Raw genomic sequence first — 21952 nt, 5'->3', positions numbered from 1 at the left:
ATTATAGTGCCTTCATTTCGCTCACATATACCATTAACCATTGAACCAGCTTTTGAACTTATTTTCCGCCCATACAATGATTTCTGAAAGGAAAACAAATCAACAATCACAACAAGTCAACCCAGTTTGAACATCAGTAGCGTTGCATATTCATCCTCCGTGTTGAACAGAAAGTAGTCCCTGACCGTTTGACCTTGAGTGTTCTTCCACAGCGCAACGGCGGCCTGTTCGGTAACCATGTCAACCACGTGAACGGGGACCACCACCGGCGCTCGTCAGGTCACCAGACTAACGCCACCCAGCGGCCCCTGCAGGTGCAGCCGCCTCCGCACTATGCCCACATGGAGCAACCGGTGGGGCGTCTCTGCCGGGCCAATGCCATGTCCCACCCCAACCACCACCACCACCACCATCGCCACCACCACCACCACAACTCCTCCTACGGCAAGTCGCCCAAGTCCACCAATATCAACTTGAACAACGCCAACATGTCCAGTCTGCCCAACGGAGGAGGGCACCACCACCGCTACTATGAGCACGCTCCGCCCCCCGCCAACGGTTACCCTGGACACCGCGGCGGCCCCTACTACCCCGACTACGACAAGCCGCCTCCTCGCGGCACGCCGCAGGGACAAAGGTGACCACACACTGTCCATCAGCCATCTCTCTCTGGCTGCCAAATGAAATGGGTGACGAGTCATGTGTTGTTGAATGGTATTGATTAGTTATAGTAAGAGAGAATGGGGAAACGTCTGTGGCTTGAAGCTTCATGTAAACTTGAAATGCCACAATAGTTTAGAAACTAACCTTTAAACTCTTCCGTCCCTCCTTGTCAATTCACCGGAGCGACTCTCTGAGTCCCTCGTAGTCATACAGCTGTCTCAGTGTGTATGATGATGTCACCACTAAGGGTTTTTGTACAATAGAACAAACCTGGGATATAAGTTAGCATGCAGAATTAGCATGCAGCTACCATTAGCCATAAGGCCATTCTGTGTACCTTTCATTACAGATTTGCCAAAGACCTAGCCTCTCCTTATCAGACGTTCCTCTTGTCACTGACCTATAGCACGTACCCTCTCAGATCCTCCCTTAAACTGACCAATCACAGCTTCTTCATTCCATATAACTGACTAACAGCACACATTTTATATTTCTTCAGGCTACCCATCCCACAAGCAATCAATACATCTCTCTGGAGCACCCCAGGGTTGGGTTCAAACTCCATTTAAATTCTTATCAATTCAGAAAAGTATGCCCCCCTTCCCCCCCCCAAACATTGGTACACACATCTGTCACCCCTGTCTTCCTTCTTCAATTATACATATATAGGAATGCATGTATATGGTTCATATACTGTATGATATATATGTCACTTCCTACCCTTTTCTCTCTGTTCTCTCCTCCCTTTCTCCTACCTAACCAAAATGCTTTCTCTCAACCATCTCTCTGCTTTCTTGGACAGAAGGCGCTACTATGAGACCTATGTTAGGTATGTTACTTTCCTAGGTATGTCTACAGTCGTGGTCAAAAGTTTTGAGAATGACACAAGTATTGGTCTTCACAAAGTTTGCTGCTTCAGTGTTTTTAGATATTTTTGTCCGATGTTACTATGGTATACTGAAGTATAATTACAAGCATTCCATAAGTGTCAAAGGCTTTTATTGACAATTACATTAAGTTTATGCAAAGAGTCAATATTTGCAGTGTTGACCCTTCTTTTTCAAGACCTCTGCAATCCGCCCTGGCATTCTGTCAATTAACTTCTGGGCCACATCCTGACTGATGGCAGCCCATTCTTGCATAATCAATGCTTGGAGTTTGTCAGAATTTGTGGGTTTTTGTTTGTCCACCCGCCTCTTGAGGATTGACCACAAATTCTCAATGGGATTAAGGTCTGGGGAGTTTCCTGGCCATGGACCCAAAATGTCAATGTTTTGTTCCCCGAGCCACTTAGTTATCACTTTTGCCTTATGGCAAGGTGCTCCATCATACCCGAAAAGGCATTGTTCGTCACCAAACTGTTCTTGGATGGTTGGGAGAAGTTGCTCTCGGAGGATGTGTTGGTACCATTCTTTATTCATGGCTGTGTTCTTAGGCAAAATTGTGAGTGAGCCCACTCCCTTGGCTGAGAAGCAACCCCACACATGAATGGTCTCAGGATGCTTTACTGTTGGCATGACACAGGATAGATGGTAGCGCTCACCTTGTCTTCTCCGGACAAGCTTTTTTCCGGATGCCCCAAACAATCGGAAAGGGGATTCATCAGAGAAAATGCCTTTACCCCAGTCCTCAGCAGTCCAATCCCTGTACCTTTTGCAGAATATCAGTCTGTCCCTGATGTTTTTCCTGGAGAGAAGTGGCTTCCTTGCTGCCCTTCTTGACACCAGGCCATCCTCCAAAAGTCTTCGCCTCACTGTGCGTGGAGAAGCACTCACACCTGCCTGCTGCCATTCCTGAGCAAGCTCTGCACTGCTGGTGCCCCGATCCCGCAGCTGAATCAACTTTAGGAGACGGTCCTCGCGCTTGCTGAACTTTCTTGGGCGCCCTGAAGCCTTCTTCACAACAATTGAACCTCTCTCCTTGAAGTTCTTGATGATCCGATAAATGGTTGATTTAGGTGCAATCTTACTAGCAGCAATATCCTTGCCTGTGAAGCCCTTTTTATGGAAAGCAATGATGACGGCATGTGTTTCCTTGCAGGTAACCATGGTTAACAGAACAATGATTTCAAGCACTGCCCTCCTTTTAAATCTTCCAGTCTGTTATTCTAACTCAATCAGCATGACAGAGTGATCTCCAGCCTTGTCCTCGTCAACACTCTCACCTGTGTTAACGAGAGAATCACTGACATGAAGTCAGCTGGTCCTTTTGTGGCAGGGATTTGGGGATTAAGTTCATTGTCATGTTAAAGAGGGACTTTGCAATTCATTTGCAATTCAATGCAATTCATCTGATCACTCTTTATAACATTCTGGAGTATATGCAAATTGCCATCATAAAAACTGAGAAAGCAGACTTTGTGAAAATTAATATTTGTGTCATTCTCAAAACTTTTGACCACGACTGTAGAGCAGTATGTGTCCACCACGACAAAGGGGAACTTTTCATTTGAATTCTGTTTTTTGGGGCCAGTGAGTGACTGACTGCATCAATGCTAGGGTTGCAAAATGCCTGTAACTGGTTCTGGTAATATTCCAACCGGGATTTCTGGGAAACCTCTGAGCTTTGGGAAAGGTACTGGACTTTTGCAACCCTAATCCCTGCTCAGTTAGTGCTGAGTGTTCTGGCCAGTCATCCCTCTCCCTGTCTCTGCACCACCACCTGTCTGTGGAGTAGTATCCTTTGACCCAGTGCTCTGATGTTTGACAGAAAAGGGAGAGGCCTGATTGGCCAGCACACTGCCTAGCCCTAGACCAGTCTTGCTGTGTGCATGTGTCTGCTAGGAAGAGAGCACTGCTAGTAGAGAAGTGAACTGAAGTGCTTGCCTTGGAGGAACTCGGATGCTCAAACCACATGGATATGTATGGAAATGTACCTTACTCACCCTGAGCTCTGATACTTCCTAAGAGGCCAACAACGACCAGTATCTCTATAAAAGCCCTCAGAAATGTCTTTCATTAAAGGATCAGTTCACCCAAATTACAAAATTTAATTGGTTTCATTATCCTGTAAGCAGTCTATGGACAAACCAAAGCATGGATTGCTGTTCTCCCTTGTCCATAGACTGCTTGCAGGGTAAGGAAACCATTATGTAATTTTGTAATTTGTGTCAACTATCTCTTTAAGTTAACTATGGCTGAGATGGGTGACAATAAGGGAATGTACGTTTTGATACATCTGATTGAAGACTTCCCAAATGAACATACAGGAAACCATAGTTTTCCTTTGACAACAGAAGTGTTAGTGAACACTGAGTGATGCTCTTCGGTACTGTATGCTACGTCCACTGGTCTACTGCTTCTACTGTCTATGTCCCTGTTGTCTTGATGAGGCTGTGGTGGTGATGAGAAGGGCGTTGGTTCTGTTGCATCGTTGCCCCCTGGAGGCTGGAGGTTTGCGTCTGCATGGCAGTGCATGTTCCTGTTCCCCCACGACCCCACCGCAGTCCAGCACCACCAGTGGAGGCTAGTGAAGGGAGGACCGCTCATAGTAATGTCTGGAACCGGTACCATTCTATTAATTCCATTCGAGCCATTACAATGAGCCCATCCTCCGATTTGAAAGTGACACCAGCCTCCACTGGGCACCACCCCTCCTCTGACCTCTGAACCCTGACTCCTCACCCCCTCCCAGGTCCCACATGGGAGATGCCCGCCACCCCACCATCCGGCGGGAGGAGGAGTTTGACGATGACAGGTACTCAGGAGAGTACTATAGCGGGGAGGAGTTCTACGAGGACGACAGCATGTTGTCAGGAGACAGGTAAAGTAACACTCCAGCCGTACAGCCTCACAGAAATAAATGTCTTATCTTATATATTGTTTATACACTATATTTACAAAAGTATGTGGACATCCCTTCAAATTAGTGGATTCGGCTATTTCAGCCACACCCGTTGCTGACAGGAGTATAAAATCGAGCACACAGCCATGCAATCTCCATAGAAACATTGGCAGTAGAATGACCTGTACTGAAGAGCTCAGTGACTTTCAACGTGGCACTGTCATAGGATGCTACCTTTCCAACAAGTCAGTTCGTCATATTTCTGCCCTCCTAGGGCTGCCCTAGTCAACTGTATGTGCTGTTATTGTGAAGTGGAAACGTCTAGGCCACAACAATGGCTCAGCAGCGAAGTGGTAGGCCACACAAGCTCACAGAATGGGACTGCTGAGTGCTGAAGCGCGTAGCGCGTAAAAATCGTCTGTCCTCGGTTGCAACACTCACTACCGAGTTCCAAACCGCCTCTGGAAGCAACGTCAGCACAAGAACTGTTCGTCGGAAGCTTCATGAAATGGATTTCCATTGGACTCTGGAGCAGTGGAAACGCGTTCTCTGGAGTGATGAATCACGCTTCACCATCTGGTAGTCCGAAGGATGAATCTGGGTTTGGCGGATGCCAGGAGAACGCTACCTGCCCGAATGCATAGTGCCAACTGTAAAGTTTGGTGGAGGATGAATAATGGTCTGAGGCTGTTTTTCAACAGTTTGGGGAAGGCCCTTTCCTGTTTCAGCATGACAATGCCCCTGTGCTCAAAGCGAGGTCCATACAGAAATGGTTTGTCGAGATCGGTGTGGAAGAACCTGACTGGCCTGCACAGAGCCCTGACCTCAACCCCATCGAACACCTTTGGGATGAATTGGAACGTCGACTGCGAGCCAGGCCTGCACAGAGCCCTGACCTCAACCCCATCGAACACCTTTGGGATGAATTGGAACGTCGACTGCGAGCCAGGCCTAATCGCCCAACATCAGTGCCCGACCTCACTAATGCTCTTGTGGCTGAATGTCCCCGCAGCAATGTTCTAACATCTAGTGGAAAGCCTTCCCAGAAGCGTGGAGGCTGTTAGGGGGGACCAACTCCATATTAATGCCTATGATTTTGGAATGAGATGTTCGATGAGCAGGTGTCCACATACTTCTGGTCATGTGTACTTCTCAATTAGTTCCCTTCTGCTAGAGCAGGGGTCTCAAACTAGCGGCCCGCAAGGCAGATGCGGACCCGAAGCCTATGTGGCCTGCTGTTGTAAAGAAAAAATATATAATTTAAGTAGCTAGTTCACCTCCCAACACCCTATCCTTGCCTTCCAGAATGTCCTATAAGGAATACCTGGACAGGTACCAGAACAGTGACACGGAGTACGAGACTCCTAGAGGCTACCACCACCCCGACAGTTACTATGATGACGATGAGCAGCCCCTCTACCAAGACGGAAGGAGGTCGCCTAAGAGACGGATGCTTCCTGCCACGCCCCAAGGTAACGCCCCTCCTCTCTACCCAGCAATGCTTCTGAAGCTTGCCGTCATATATACTGTTACTGAGGTCAGATAGAAGTTAATAGCTATTCACACACACACAGTTTTTGACTCATTCATTAAACTGCCTTGCCACTGACTTGGTACTCTCTCATTTTAAAAACACCTTCATGACATTTTGTTTGTTTGTGAATGTGTGTTGATGCCCTTTAGTTGCATGTAGTCATTGTTTCCTGCATGAGTAGTTTAGTTTCACTAGTTTCACCCTCCTGTCCTGTCCGCCTGTCCGCCACACACCCAGGTCACAGGAGGCCCTCCTTCAATTTTGAGTGTCTGAGAAGGCAAGGCAGTCAGGACGAGCTGCCACACCAACGCACTGCGCTACCACTGCACCTAATGCAGCACCAGGTAACACACACACACACACACATTTCTCACAGTGCACTGCTGTACAACTGCATGGAATGTACCACCAGGTAACACACACACAACAGTAGACAGCTCTGTGTCTGCACCGAATGCACCTCCATGTAGTACACACATACACTCACACACATTCATACTACTAGTGCACTATGTTGCATGAATTGAGTCACCAATGCAGTGCTCTACCAGGGGTTCTAGACCAGTGTGTTTGTTCCTGCCGTCCGTCCCTCCCTCTACAGGTGATGGCTGTAGCAGGGCTGGACTCCAGCAGAGCCCATCGTCTCTCCCCCACCCGCTCCACCCGCTCCTGGGCCACTCCCCCCGCCACTCCAGCCAGTAAGGAGCAGTCGCCCTTCTACACGCCCCTCATCAGGGTCGATCTCCCCGGACGCAGGTATATAAAAGACTTCTTCATTGTTCTGTCTGTTCAACTCTGATGAAGGCTACAGATTGGTTTTAGTAATGTGAGACCCTTATTGTGTGACTGTAATGTGTGACTTTTATTTTTAATATATCTGTTATTTTGGCTCATGGGGAAAGAGCAAGGGTTGATGGGTCATGCTTCAGTCTTGGAATAATTTTGGTTATCCCAGAACTAGAGTCTCCCAAGTGGCGCAGTGGTGTAAGGCACTGCATCGCAGTGCTAGCTGTGCCACTAGAGATCCTGGTTAAAATCCAGACTCTGTTGTAGCCGGCCGCGACCGGGAGACCCATGGGGCGGCGCACAATTAGCCAGCGTCGTCCAGGGTAGGGGAGGGAATGGCCGGCAGGGATGTAGCTCAGTTGGAAGAGCATGGCGTTTGCAACGCCAGGGTTGTGGGTTTGATTCCCACGGGGGGCCAGTATGAAAATGTATGCACTCACTTAACTGTAAGTCGCTCTGGATAAGAGAGTCTGCTAAATGACTAAAATGTAAAAACAATTAACTAAAGTCTCACGTAATTGGTCAGCTGCTCAATTAAGTTCTGGGTTCATATGTGTTAAAGGGATAGTTCAACCAAACGACAAAATGTGTTGATAGTGTTGAAGTAACAAAAGTTTATTACAAAAAAAGGGGGCAGGCAAACAACAGGTCAAAGGCAGGCAGAGGTCAGTAATCCAGATCAGAGTCCAAAAGGTAAAGAACGGCAAGCAGTCTCAGGGTCAGGGCAGGCAGAGGTCAATAATCCAGGGTGGTGTGACAAGGTACAGATAGGCAGGCAGCCTCATGGTCAGGGCAGGCAGAATGGTAAAAACCGGGAAAACTAGAAAACAGGAACTTGAGCAAGAGGAAAACCGCTGGTAGGCTTGACGAAACAAAACGAACTGGCAACAGACAAACAGAGAACACAGGTATAAATCCACTGGGGATAGTGGGGAAGATGGGCGACACCTGGAGGGGGGTGGAGACAATCACAAAGACAGGTGAAACAGATCAGGTTGAGACAGAATGTGTCTTCCCTTTTCCGAAATTCGAGAGTTTAGGACTATAAGGTTCTATCTGCAAAAAGATGATTCTGAGATAACTGGCTTTAAAGTTCTGAACCCTCATTGGTTTGAATGGTGTCAGCAATTTTTATATTGCATTAACAGCGTGCACTGGGGTATTTAGAGTACTACATGTCAAATCAAATCACATTTTATTTGTCACATGCGCCGAATACAACAGGTGTTGTAGACCTTACCGTGAAATGCTTACTGACAAGCCCTTAACCAACAATGCAGAATTTAAGTAAAAAAGAGTGAGGAAGAAAATATACTGAAGGAAGAAAAAAGTAATACAATAAAATAACAATAACAAGGCTATATACAGGGGGTTCCGGTACTGAGTCAATGTGTGGGGGGGTCAATGCAAATAGTCTGGGTAGCCATATAAGTAGAAAACATTGAACAGAACAAGGCTATGTCAATAAATACATTTTTGACAAAAATGCAGATAGAATCTTAGTCCCAAGCTCTCGATTTGACCAAATAACCAGTGAAAAACCCAAACACCGGAATTACTTCTACTCGTTATCCCACGCATCCCATTCCTTCGCGACAGAATCCACGAAGGATATGTCTTGGAATGGTTGCAGGAGCCACGTTCACTTTGATTATTTTGTCCCTAAGAAAGTTGTGTAGAACTCTGATATTAAGCATTGAGTTGCAGTGTTCATTCAATCATTCTTATCATCCACCTTTCTTCCATTGCCCTCTAAGAGTGTCTGAATCTCCTCTTCTCTTCAGGGAGAGCGCCGCCAGCAGCCAGGTGTCTGTGAGGAAGAGTTCGTGGTACACAGACGACCCAGAATACTCCCAGAGGACCTACTCCCCCGTCCACCTCCAGCTGCCCCCAGAGTACCGACAGCATTACCACCAGAAGAGAGGCAGTGCCACCAGCCTGGTGGAGGCGGTGAGGCAGGGGAGGGGAGGGTGGGTTGGTGTCCAGGGGCCAGTTACACCAGTCGGTCGTAAGTGGGTCGTAACTACGTCCGACGTAAAATGTGCTCTACACCGGACCTAAAAATTATACCTGTTGCACCACCTGGGCATAAGCCCTTCTACACCTTGTAGGGGGCAGGGCCTGGTTGCATAAAACATCTTAAGTGTTTCCCTTAACGGTTTAACTTAAGGAATAATTTTCCCTTACCTAAGGGAATTGTTTAAGGGCGTTGCATAGAGACCCTCAAATATTTCCTTAGGTAAGTGCATACTTAAGGTGTTTTACTGTAGTTTGAAGGCATGTATGGCAAAAGAGTATCTGGTTACCATTGAGACGGCCTGATTCACTGACTAAATCTCTCTTCAAAGAGATCACTTTCATTTTGTGAGATAGCAAAATAGAACTTCTACAATCAAGACAGGATAACCAAATTGCTTCAGAAGATAATAAACCACGTTTCTTGTAGTTACTTTTTTCTCAACTTTCTAGTAGGTCAAGCTAGCTTACAGAATAGCTATAGCTAACTAGCCAGCTAGTTTTGTAGCCATGGATTGTGCACCTTCCATTGTTTAGCTAAGTAGCTATCTGGTTGATGTTTTCCTTTTGTAACCAGAGCAGATGAAAGCAACATTCACCTTCACAAATGCTGTTTACATTGATATCCATACTGAATGAAGCAGTTAAGGGACCTTTTTAACTTAATTTGAGGGGGAATTCACCTTAAAATGTTTTGTACAACTGACTAAGTTAAGGAAACTTTAAGGGAAAAGATAAGGGGGAAATGAACTTAAGGTGTTTTATGCAACTGGGCCCAGGCGTAGGATGTTAAATTGGGACTCTTCTTTCATAATATGCACAGAAAATAATAGTAATCTATATTTTCAAAAGGATGTGAGTCTTGTGTTCATATTTCACAACCTCCGCAGGCTTTTCGAGTTGCCTATGCGCGAGTCAATAGCAAAATAATGTACTTGATTTACGCTACATTATAGCATGCTAAATGTGTCTGATCAGAGCTGCCACCTCCACTTATTTGCCTTGCCATAGATCAAATGTCCAAATATAAAAAGATTCAGTGAAACAAAATCACATTGATTGATTATCAGACAAATCAAGGGCTTTTAGTCGGGATATAGCCTAGGCTACTACGCGAGTGAAGAGCAAAATAATCCACCTGTTATACTAAGCTAGCGTAGGCTACATAACATGCTAGCAAAATGTTCTGATAACACTGTTAGATGAGTAAACTAGATTAAAGATTATCATCATAAACACTCACCTCAATTTGACTAACATTTCCCAGCCTAATTGTAACCAAATATCCAAACAGAGATTTTCCGTGAAACAAAAATCTGACATTGAGTGATTTATCTAGACGAGTCCCCACTCTTGTCTCCAAGCAGCGCGATAACGCTTTCCCGATCATAACAGTGCTGAAATTATAGTTGACCATACACGGCTATTGCTTTAAAGTATTTAAAACAGTTGGATGACTTTGGGAGTTTCAGTAAGCAACAACATGATAAATCCCTTCAATGGCATTAGCCTACTTCATTCCAATATTTTCATCATTCAATGATATTTATTCCCACAGTAATTGTTGATTGATCCATCCAGTTGTGGTTAAGAAAACATGCATGCATAGTGGTGGGGTTTGTGAAGTGATGGGACATGCTTCGCAAAGTTTAGAACTGCCATGAGGATGGTAACAGCCTAGTAACGGGTGCTGCCTAGCAACCATCATTATGAAGCATCGAAACTCATGAACGCACATTTGCTTACGCCGGACTTAGCTACGCCTATCTTATTTTTTCATTGGTGCAACAGGTGTCAATTCTGATCTCAGTTGGCCAGAGCTTCGCCCGACCTAGCATTTAAGACCAACTTTTTTACGTCCAACTGGGGCAACCGGCCCCTGGAAGCTTGAACCAGTGGACTTCGGACCAGAACAGGGCTGGAGTCATTTCAGAGTACTGTTCAGTTAATTCAGGAAGTGAATTTACAATGAAATGATAATTGATTGAACATAAAAGGAATGGACTCCAACCTTATTGTAGGGGGAAAGGTGCTCGGAGAGGATATATGGAAGTCATTAGTAGGCTGCCATGTTAGTCAGTACAGTATATTACAGCTAGCCAGGGAGTGCATTACAGGAGTTGCCACAGGTGTGGATGGTTTAAATACTCAAACTCAGATATACAAACTTTGGTGACTAACAGTAATTTAAATGGCCCACGTAAACAAAATGTTTTTTTTTTTTTCTCCTGTCGTCGGGCAGGTTTTGATATCAGAGGGGCTCGGGAGATATGCCAAGGATCCAAAGTTCGTGGCGGCCACCAAGCACGAGATAGCTGACGCGTGCGAGATGACCATTGACGAGATGGAGAGCGCGGCCAGCCACTTGCTGAACGGCGGCTTGGCGCCGGCGGTTAATGGGGTCAACGTGTACCCCGTCATGAGCGAGCAGGACTACGACCTCCAGGACGCCACGGCCAGTTACAGTGACGAGGAGCCGGAGGTGGAGCTTAGATTGCCGTACGAGGAGGACCTGGCAGACGAGATGATCTGCATCACCACTTTATAGCATCGGCTGGAGAATAAACTACCAGAAACTAACTACTAGCTGTATGTACTCTACTTCATATAGACTACAGTACCATCTGTGGAAAACTAAATGAAAATGCATCTATTGGCTTACGACCAAAAGAAGTGCCTTTTACATGGAAGAGAAAGGCACCTATGAGGAGAGAGAGACACACTGGCCACGCCCACTTATTCTCTCACTCGCCCTCTGCCAGCCAGGGAATTCACATCACTTCTGTCAGTCACAGGGCCAGGAGCCAATCCTGGTGCCAGGGAACCATGTTAGTCTTGCCTCCCAGACCAACACTACTGGCACATAGGGGGCCATGACCATCTGTCATAGGTCACCGTCTGGAGGTGACACTCACAGGTTCATCAACGAGCCAATCGCAGAAGACGACATGGCGTGTCAGTGGAGGAGATGGACCATTTGGCAGAGGCGTGAGGTACCAGGGGGCAGGTCGTTAAGGGTGATGACAATCAGATGTAAGATGTCATTCCCTCTGTCACTTTATTAAGATTTTGGCATATCATGCAAGTTTTCAATGCAAGCATAGAAAGGCATATCTCCCCCCACCTAACCCCCCTTAGATGTTTTAGTATAACTTTGATCCAGGAATCATTGACATAAATAATTAAAAGATCGTTGTAGATGGGTCACAACTAACAGATTCTTAGAGAATAACCAGTTTACGTATGCAGGAGATATCAGTCACATTTATAGCATCATCAAACTGGAGATATACACTTCTGAGACGACTACTACAGCATGGAATACATGCACTAGCAGGCAGGTTGTTTTTAATTTGACAACAGCCTGATGATGAATATTTCATAGTAGATATACTGTAAATGAATTGTATTATATAAACAAAAAGAAAAACTTTGTAAAGAGATGTTCTATATTTTGTAATTGTGTACCATTTCAAAAGAAGATCAGCAATACACACCCTAATGAATCCTATTATGCTACCAGGAAAGAAGATCGCTGGTGTTATATTTTATTAGGGACAATATTCTGACATTTATTTGCCTTTTCTTTGTTGTTGCTCATATGCATCCTTGACTTGTCTGTGAACAGCTTTTTTTAATTGTTTTGTTTTTCGTGTAACAACACAGCTGCACAAGATATGCAAATGTCTTTGTTTTTTACTTGTTTTATGAGCATAAGAACACTGTATACAGTGAGGGAATAAAGTATTTGATCCCCTGCTGATTTTGTACGTTTGCCCACTGACAAAGACATGATCAGTCTATACGTTTAATGGTAGGTTTATTTGAACAGTGAGAGACAGAATAACAACAAAAAAATCCAGAAAAAAGCATGTCAAAAATGTTATAAATTGATTTGCATTTTAATGAGGGAAATAAGTATTTGACCCCTCTGCAAAACATGACTTAGTACTTGGTGGCAAAACCCTTGTTGGCAATCACAGAGGTCAGACGTTTCTTGTAGTTGGCCACCAGGTTTGCACACATCTCAGGAGGGATTTTGTCCCACTCCTATTTGCAGATCTTCTCCAAGTCATTAAGGTTTCGAGGCTGACGTTTGGCACCTCGAACCTTCAGCTCCCTCCACAGATTTTCTATGGGATTAAGGTCTGGAGACTGGCTAGGCCACTCCAGGACCTTAATGTGCTTCTTCTTGAGCTACTCCTTTGTTGCCTTGGCTGTGTGTTTTGGGTCATTGTCATGCTGGAATACCCATCCACAACCCATTTTCAATGCCCTGGCTGAGGGAAGGAGGTTCTCAGCCAAGATTTGACGGTACATGGCCCCGTCCATCGTCCCTTTGATGCGGTGAAGTTGTCCTGTCCCCTTAGCAGAAAAACACCCCCAAAGCATGATGTTTCCACCTCCATGTTTGACGGTGGGGATGGTGTTCTTGGGGTCATAGGCAGCATTCCTCCTCCAAACACGGCGAGTTGAGTTGATGCCAAAGAGCTCGATTTTGGTCTCATCTGACCATAACACTTTCACCCAGTTCTCCTCTGAATCATTCAGATGTTCATTGGCAGACTTCAGACGGGCCTGTATATGTGCTTTCTTGAGCAGGGGGACCTTGCGGGCGCTGCAGGATTTCAGTCCTTCACGGCGTAGTGTGTTACCAAATGTTTTCTTGGTGACTATGGTCCCAGCTGCCTTGAGATCATTGGCAAGATCCTCCCGTGTAGTTCTGGGCTGATTCCTCACCGTTCTCATGATCATTGCCACTCCACTAGGTGAGATCTTGCATGGAGCCCCAGACCGAGGCAGATTGACAGGTCTTTTGTGTTTCTTCCATTTGCGAATAATCGCACCAACTGTTGTCACCTTCTCACCAAGCTGATTGGCGATGGTCTTGTAGCCCATTCCAGCCTTGTGTAGGTCTACAATATTGTCCCTGACATCCTTGGAGAGCTCTTTGGTCTTGGCCATGGTGGAGAGTTTGGAATCTGATTGATTGATTGCTTCTGTGGACAGATGTATTTTATACAGGTAACAAGCTGAGATTAGGAGCACTCCCTTTAAAAGTGTGCTCCGAATCTCAGCTCGTTACCTGTATAAAAGACACCTGGGAGCCAGAAATCGTTCTGATTGAGAGGGGGTCAAATACTTATTTCCCTCATTAAAATGCAAATCAATTTATAACATTTTTGACATGCATTATTCTGGATTTTTTTGTTGTTATTCTGTCTCTCACTGTTCAAATAAACCTACCATTAAAATTATAGACTGATCATTTCTTTGTCAGTGGGCAAACGTACAAAATCAGCAGGGGATCAAATCCTTTTTTCCCTCACTGTATGTGTTACTCCAACCACACCAACACCAGTACCACAAAGTTAAGTCCCCCCTTATTAAGATCATATTTGTAGGACTTGACATTAGCTAAGGCTCAAGGAGGCTATTCTACCTTTATAAAGATGTGATACTAACCTTTTGTGTTTGCATATGTTGTGCAGGGCAGGTGCACAGCACATGAAGGTAAAATGCCTAGTGCATTGACAATGCTGCTTCATTCGCCCATTTTGAAATGAATTCTACAACTTTATTAGTTTCATCTGTCCCAACTGAACTGCCTTCTTGCTGCTGAAAGAAAACAATATGATAGAAGTGAGATGAACAGAAATCTCCCTGTCGTTCTCAATGCTTTTATTGGATTTTTTCCTCAATATATGACTTGTTGATCACGATTAATGTAAGTTAATTCCACTGGTCCTTTCAAACTGAATCTTCCTAATCACTTGGCCTTTATGTTGTTGTTGTTGTTGTGTGCGAGGCTTGTGACAAACTGAGCCTGTGTGAGCCAGGACAGACAGGGGATGCATGGTGGCTGATTGGTGAGGCACGTATTCATCAGGGATGTTGACAGGACAGATGAGCTCACGTGGTGAGGCTGCATCTAGCCTGGGTGCCAGTCGGGTTCTGCTCTCTTGCCAACTCCTTACGGAATTGTCATGCAAAACATGACAATGACAATGGAGTAGGCAAAAGCACAAACAGATCTGGGACCAGGCTAGGTATCATCATGGTCTAGGTGGGTCCACAGTCTCCACCATTGTTGTCCTCTTCTGTTGTGTTGTCGTGTCATATTGGGCCTGAAGTGTTTTAGCTGGAGAGAGGCTAAGCAATACTAACCCCCTCACTCTCTCAGCCGCTCTGGCTTCTCTCTTCATACACTATACCTCGTAGTGGTCCAGCATCGTCTGGGGAAAACATATCAGCCTCCCTCTCAACCAACCAGTCTGTTTCCCACAGCCAGCTTCTCCGTCTAATGAGAAGGGAGCATTTGTACTACGGCTCCTATTACGAGAAAACTCCACTTTTGTTGCTATCGACGCAAGTTGAAAATTGATGCACCACAAAATTACTTTACACTAACAGACAAAAAATAAAATACGAAGTTCACTTCTTTTTCAGGCGCTGCCCTGGATAGTTTGAATAAGCACATGATGGGTAGGTGATGAGATCTGTAGTTCATGAGTGTTTGATTTGTAGTTCATGAGTTCGCATTGCGTTCTCAGTCAACCGAATACTGTCGTGAAAATGTAGGTTTTCCACTTTGTGTGCACATTGAAAGGGCTCTTTGAATTGTTTAAGTAAAAAAAAAAATGTGTTCTGGTCTTTTTGTTGATAATTATCTTGTGAAAGGACCAATGCGCATTCCAGGCACATTGTACTATTCGTAGCAATTACTGATAAACTGAAAATATGCATTATTTTGTAAACACTTTTAAAAAGGTTGTGTTAAACTAAAGATAAAACAAACATACTTTTACCTCATGTCAGGGATTCCTGAAAAAAGAAAAGAGAAAATTATTTGGTTCATTCTATACCAATGGTATTTAAATATTAGCACATAGCTGTTTGTCTTTGCACAAGTAACTGTATAGTGCTATTGTTTCTCCTTTTTCTATACACATTTTTGTGTATTAAGGTGAGACAATTTTGTACTTTTTTGTGACTGTGTGTATGGTTTAGTGAAATCTATATTTGTCATTTACACCTCACCTTTCAATGCTGGGACAGAAAGAATATGAAAAAAATGAAGAAAAATATATACATTTTCAAGGTGCACTGTTCCTCTGTTTGCAGGTTAAAAAAAGATAAATCCAGTGGTAATATACCAGTTTACAGAGAAACCCTTGTTGATTTAAACATTTTGATTAGTTTTCATTCTATTATTATAATTATTATTATGATTACTATTACTACTATTACTGTTATTACATATGTATTAAAATAGAAGATAATGTAAAATATGTACAAACATATGGAAAGACCCATGGTAATGTTCTCTACTTGAAAGTCCTGATATTTGCTCTGTAATGTTTTTATTCAGTAAACATGATTTCTCTTAGTAGCAAATGCTTTATTATGACCCTCTAGGTTTTGTATCAAGACATATTTTTTCTTCTTTTTTTGGGGGGGGGGGGGGGGGGGGGGGGGGCGTTGGCCTTGAATTCATTTTAATCAATAATTATATTTTATTTTCTAATGATTATTACTGAATAAACTTACACTGAAATTCTGCACTGTATGTTCATTATTGGTGCTTTGTTTATAGAGAAGTCATGCATTATGTATTGAACAGCATTTTCATAGTCTTTTACATTTACCATAAAGTAACAACACATTCCACAGTTAATATACCTTCTGTAACCTACTGTAGGTAACATACTCTGCGATCAGCCAGTTTTAAAGCTGGCTCTCATCCCATTCTGAATGTAGTATTAAAATCATACTCTGTAAAGTTTTTTGGGTTATGACAAGGTAAGAAAGTTATACAAATCTCCTTATTAAGGTATGAATAAGTCATATTCTTACAAACTAAGAGGTATATTTCATTCATGTATTTAAAAAGGCATAGAACATAATATGAGTGACACTTTATTGGTGCTGCTGGTGCCATCAGTGGATTTATCTAAATGCCTGTATGTGTTCAACTGGGGGAGACTTTGTTGTTGATGGTTGCCACAGTGGTCTGCATCTCTGACCCCTCCTCCTCAGAAGGCCATGGGTCCCTCCCACACAGCAGGAAGGGCACTGCATATCTACGGAACTGGACAAGACACAACACCATCATCACACACTGTTACTGTGACATGCATTTTGTTGTATATCAAATGGCTTCAATGTTTATAACAATGTTTAGAACAACTGTGCATGGTAAACAGCGGCTGATCAATCGCAAAATTGTATGAGATTAAGTCGCAGTGAGACAATGTTCTACCACCGGACATCAGCATGACCTGAGCTAATGGTGACTGAAATGACGTTCTAATTTTTCTCCACTAGATGGAGTCTTTGGACTGCTAACGAGTGTCTGGTTTGTGGTAAACGCGTTGCAGTGGTCATTCTACAGATTAGTGTCTAACTTTATCTGCTATCACATGTATAGGCTTATTATCATCCTTAACATTTTTTGCTTCCTATATCTGATCTTGTTTTCTATACAAACGAAGTGTTCTATTGACTGGTTCGCTGACGTCACGAAAACGATGCGCTCACTTCAAAGGGGCATAAGGACATGTGTTGTTATGGTTCTGAATGGCCAGATAGCTAGCAACAATAACAAGAAACTGCCATGTGGGGAATCGTAAGTGGCTCGTTTCAGCTCGTTTGATCTTGTTCTTGATACCATGTCTTGTTTTGAGGTGTTTTGACTGATGTCAGGTCTATGCTAATATGGCAAAAATGTGGGTTGGTTTTGTTGCTAAACAACCAACCCCTCTATACACAAGTGTAGATGAATAGAAGATGTACTGTATGTATGGGTACCAGTTTGTTCATGTAGAGGTAGATTTATATGTGTACCTGTTTTTTAATGTAGAGGTAGATTGATAAGTATACCTGTTTGTTCATGTAGAGGTAGATTGATAAGTATACCTGTTTGTTCATATAGAGGTAGATTTATAAGTGTACCTGTTTGTTAATGTAGAGGTAGATTTATAAGTATACCTGTTTGTTCATGTAGAGGTAGATTGATAAGTATACCTGTTTGTTCATGTAGAGGTAGATTTATAAGTGTACCTGTTTGTTCATGTAGAGGTAGATTTATAAGTATACCTGATGTTCATGTAGAGGTAGATTGATAAGTATACCTGTTTGTTCATGTAGAGGTAGATTGATAAGTATACCTGTTTGTTCATGTAGAGGTAGATTTATAAGTGTACCTGTTTGTTTGTGTAGAGGTAGATTTATAAATGTACCTGTTTGTTCATGTAGAGGTAGATTGATAAGTATACCTGTTTGTTCATGTAGAGGTAGATGAGAGGGTTGTACAGGGTGCTGCTCTTGGCCAGGTAGACTGGCATGGTGCCCAGCAGAGGGCTGATGTGGGCATCAGGGTGGGAGACCACCACGAGGGCCAGGGTAGCGTAGGGCAGCCAGCTGATCAGGAAAGTAACCACCATCAGAACCACCATGCGGGCCACCTTAGCCTCCGCCTTGGCTGCTGCACCCCCTTCTATACAGCCCATTGTAGAGACCTGCAACAACAACAACACAGCCAAGTAGTGGAATATGGATAGTACAGTATGGAAGACTTGCCGAATACATGACACAGACAATATGTGGTCATACAGAGCATATGTCTTGGGCTAGGATTTTTTCCTGACCATATAACCTGACCAGGAACAACTCCAAACTCCAGGCTGAATTTTTCCGGGTCAGGTCTCGAGATCAGGAAAAACTCCTGATTGGCCCTAATTATGATACACACTACAGGACTGGCACAGACGCTGTCTGAGCAGACACACCTTTAGGGCCGGGCATCTAAACTACACATTGAGTGGACCTACCTGTCTTAAGGTGTATATGAGTTTTGAGTAAGAGGCTACGATGATGAGGAAGGGCACGGCGAAACACAGCAGGAAGTAGCACAGGATATAGGACACATTATTGGGGTCACGGTTGTGCCAGTCTGGGGCGCACGACGTCCCGACGCCCTCCAGTTCGTACCTGTCATGCGTGGGTTCGTAAGGGAAGTGAAGTTTAGCCATGGTTTACTATTATAATCTGTCTGGTCTCATTACATGATACGTCATCAGTACATGCCAGTGTGGCGGATTCATGTGATGTCATTACAGTACCTTCCCCAGCCGAATAGGGGCGGGATGTTCCAGATGAGAGACCACACCCATGACAAGGCCACACCCCCAACCGCATGCTTGGTCTGGAAGGAGATTGGTCCTAGCGGCTTGCTCACCACAAACATTCTCTCTATGGCAATCAGAGCTACCGTGCACAGTGATGTGATACCTGCAGTACACACCAGCCAGACAGTACAGTACAGCAGTCATACAGTGCTCCACATAGCCTCATCGTAAAGCTAAACTCAGCAAAAAAAGAAACGTCCCTTTTTCAGGACCCTGTCTTTCAAAGGTAATTCTTAAAAATCCAAATAACTTCACAGATCTTCATTGTAAAGGGTTTAAACTCTGTTTCCCATGCTTGTTCAATGAACCATAAACAATTAATGAACATGCACCTGTGGAACGGTCGTTAAGACACTAACAGCTTACAGACAGTAGGCAATTAAGGTCACAGTTATGAAAACTTAGGACAATAAAGAGGCCTTTCTACTGACTCTGAAAAACACCAAAAGTAAGATACCCAGGGTCCCTGCTCATCTGCGTGAACATGCCTTAGGCATGCTGCAAGGAGGCATGACGACTGCAGATGTGGCCAGGGCAATAAATTGCAATGTCCGTACTGTGAGATGCCTAAGACAGCGCTACAGGGAGACAGGACGGACAGCTGATCGTCCTCGCAGTGGCAGACCACGTGTAACAACACCTGTACAGGATCGGTACATCCAAACATCACACCTGCGGGACAGGTACAGGATAGCAACAACAACTGCCCGAGTTACACCAGGAATGCACAATCCCTCCATCAGTGCTCAGACGGTCCGCAATAGGCTGAGAGAGGCTGGACTGAGGGCTTGTAGGCCTGTTGTAAGGCAGGTCCTCACCAGACATCACCGGCAACAACGTCGCCTATGGGCACAAACCCACCGTCACTGGACCAGACAGGACCGGCATAAAGTGCTCTTCACTGACGAGTCACGGTTTTGTCTCACCAGGGGTGATGGTCGGATTCGCGTTTATCGTCAAAGGAATGAGCGTTACACCGAGGCCTGTACTCTGGAGCGGGATCGATTTGGAGGTGGAGGGTCCGTCATGGTCTGGGGCGGTGTGTCACAGCATCATCGGACTGAGCTTGTTGTCATTGCAGGCAATCTCAACGCTGTGTGTTACAGGGAAGACATCCTCCTCCCTCATGTGGTACCCTTCCTGCAGGCTCATCCTGACATGACCCTCCAGCATGACAATGTCACCAGCCATACTGCTCATTCTGTGTGTGATTTCCTGCAAGACAGGAATGTCAGTGTCCTGCCATGGCCAGCGAAGAGCCCGGATCTCAATCCAATTGAGCACGTCTGGGACCTGTTGGATCGGAGGGTGAGGGCTAGGGCCATACCCCCCTGAAATGTCCGGGAACTTGCAGGTGCCTTGGTGGAAGAGTGGGGTAACATCTCACAGCAAGAACTGGCAAATCTGGTGCAGTCCATGAGGAGGAGATGCACTGCAGTACTTAATGCAGCTGGTGGCCACACCAGATTCTGACTGTTACTTTTGATTTTGCCGCCCCCTTTGTTCAAGGACACATTATTCAATTTCTGTTAGTCACATGTCTGTGGAACTTGTTCAGTTTATGTCTCAGTTGGGCCTCCTGTAGCTCAGTTGGTAGAGCATGGCGCTTGCAACGCCAGGGTTGTGGGTTCGATTCCCACGGGGGGCCAATATGAAAAATGTATGCACTCACTAACTGTAAGTCGCTCTGGATAAGAGCGTCTGCTAAATGACTAAAATGTAAAATGTAGTTGTTGAATCTTGTTATGTTCATACAAATATTTACACATGTTAAGTTTGCTGAAAATAAATGCAGTTGACAGTGAGAGGACGTTTCTTTTTTTGCTGAGTTTAGTTTGCAAATTATATTGTTGTTGTAATTAAAGGTACAGTAATTACAGATAGCGTTGCCTGAAGATGTACTCGTAAGATTGCATTGACTGATTAGCATGACAGAATCATCATGATAACTATTTTTAATTAATTAATTAAGAATTTTGATTGATTCAAAATAATGATTCAACTAGATGGCCATAAGAAACTAATTCAATTGAAACTAAATCAATGGTTCCATATTATAAAATATTATGTAAAAAGTGAACAATACAATCGTACTCTTTGAAGCATTTATAGACTTTTAATACAGTACATGTATTTTCAAATGTACACTTTACAGTAAGGCCATATTTGTAGAGAAGGAGTGATTGTCATTAATGTCTATGTGTATGTAAAACAACTTACAAAGTATGTCCCAGAGACAGTTCTGAGAGCCACTCACCAAACAGAGCCACAGAGAATCCCTCCATGACACAGCCGGTCCGTCCCAGGGAGAAGTACCCCAGAGCGTTGTTGACCACAGACAGAACCCCACCGGTCAGCGCTGTCCCCAGGTCAGCTACGGCCATGTTGACCAGGGCGTAGTTCAGAGGTTGCCTCAGCTGCTTGTTCATCAGCGACACCACTATCACCGTGGAGTTCAACACAATGGCTGGTACGGTAAACATCGCCATGACGATGGAGAGGGTGATGAAGCCAGCTCGGGGCAGGAGCTCCTCGCCCTCGGGGGGCGGTCCCAGGTAGGACGAAGTGTTGGAGAGAGAGGCTGGGAGCTGCATCATGTGTATAGAATGACCACAAGCACACACCACACAGGCTGTCACACTCTCTTAGAGGTAGTAAGAGCCTCCACACCACACACTCCAACACAAGGTCTCTCACACTCTCTTAAGAGTCTCTCAGAGCCCACACCACTCTGAGGGGAGCGAAAGGGTGTACAGACTGAGACACAGAGAGTGACATCTCTATCTGAGATTAGGTGTTCTAAATCGTGTGATGTAAAGTCCCACAGATCCCGATTTAACAAAGAGTAATTCCCTCAGGTGGGGATCCTTGATCCCACTTTACTCCTGATTGTAGAGGCGCCAGGACAAGTTGTCTCTCACAAATTGCAAGTGCCCTCACAGGAATGTGTGTGTTAAATTACTCCAGTCAAGGTGATAGG

The 21952-nt window shown here is 44.5% G+C and overlaps 2 protein-coding genes across 2 annotated transcripts in view; one reads left to right on the top strand and one right to left on the bottom strand.

Moving 5' to 3' along the window:
• LOC311134066 (voltage-dependent L-type calcium channel subunit alpha-1D-like) overlaps positions 1-11330 on the top strand; it is a gene marked incomplete at both ends in the record, with an annotated part of 81822 nt that extends 70492 nt beyond the window's left edge. The window contains 8 exons of the mRNA XM_084167662.1: positions 213-637; positions 1466-1492; positions 4297-4425; positions 5779-5918; positions 6218-6324; positions 6582-6736; positions 8551-8716; positions 11025-11330. Of these exons, the coding sequence (XP_084023788.1) occupies positions 213-637; positions 1466-1492; positions 4297-4425; positions 5779-5918; positions 6218-6324; positions 6582-6736; positions 8551-8716; positions 11025-11330 (1455 nt within the window). The remainder of the gene's footprint in view (positions 1-212; positions 638-1465; positions 1493-4296; positions 4426-5778; positions 5919-6217; positions 6325-6581; positions 6737-8550; positions 8717-11024) is intronic.
• A 5424-nt stretch (positions 11331-16754) lies between these two features.
• On the bottom strand, positions 16755-21569 carry LOC311133128 (parapinopsin-like; the record flags this gene model as incomplete). The annotated part of the gene is made up of 5 exons (XM_084166562.1): positions 16755-16874; positions 18061-18303; positions 18616-18775; positions 18907-19075; positions 21230-21569. 5 exons carry the CDS (start codon positions 21567-21569, stop codon positions 16755-16757), a joined length of 1032 nt encoding a protein of 343 aa, XP_084022688.1.
• Between the last annotated feature and the right edge of the window lie 383 nt (positions 21570-21952).

This window comes from Coregonus lavaretus (genome assembly GCF_964263955.1).
Source record: "Coregonus lavaretus genome assembly, chromosome: 8".
Taxonomy (NCBI): domain Eukaryota; kingdom Metazoa; phylum Chordata; class Actinopteri; order Salmoniformes; family Salmonidae; genus Coregonus; species Coregonus lavaretus.
The sequence above is the reverse complement of the archived record's forward strand: the minus strand, read 5'-3'. Positions and strand labels throughout refer to the sequence as shown.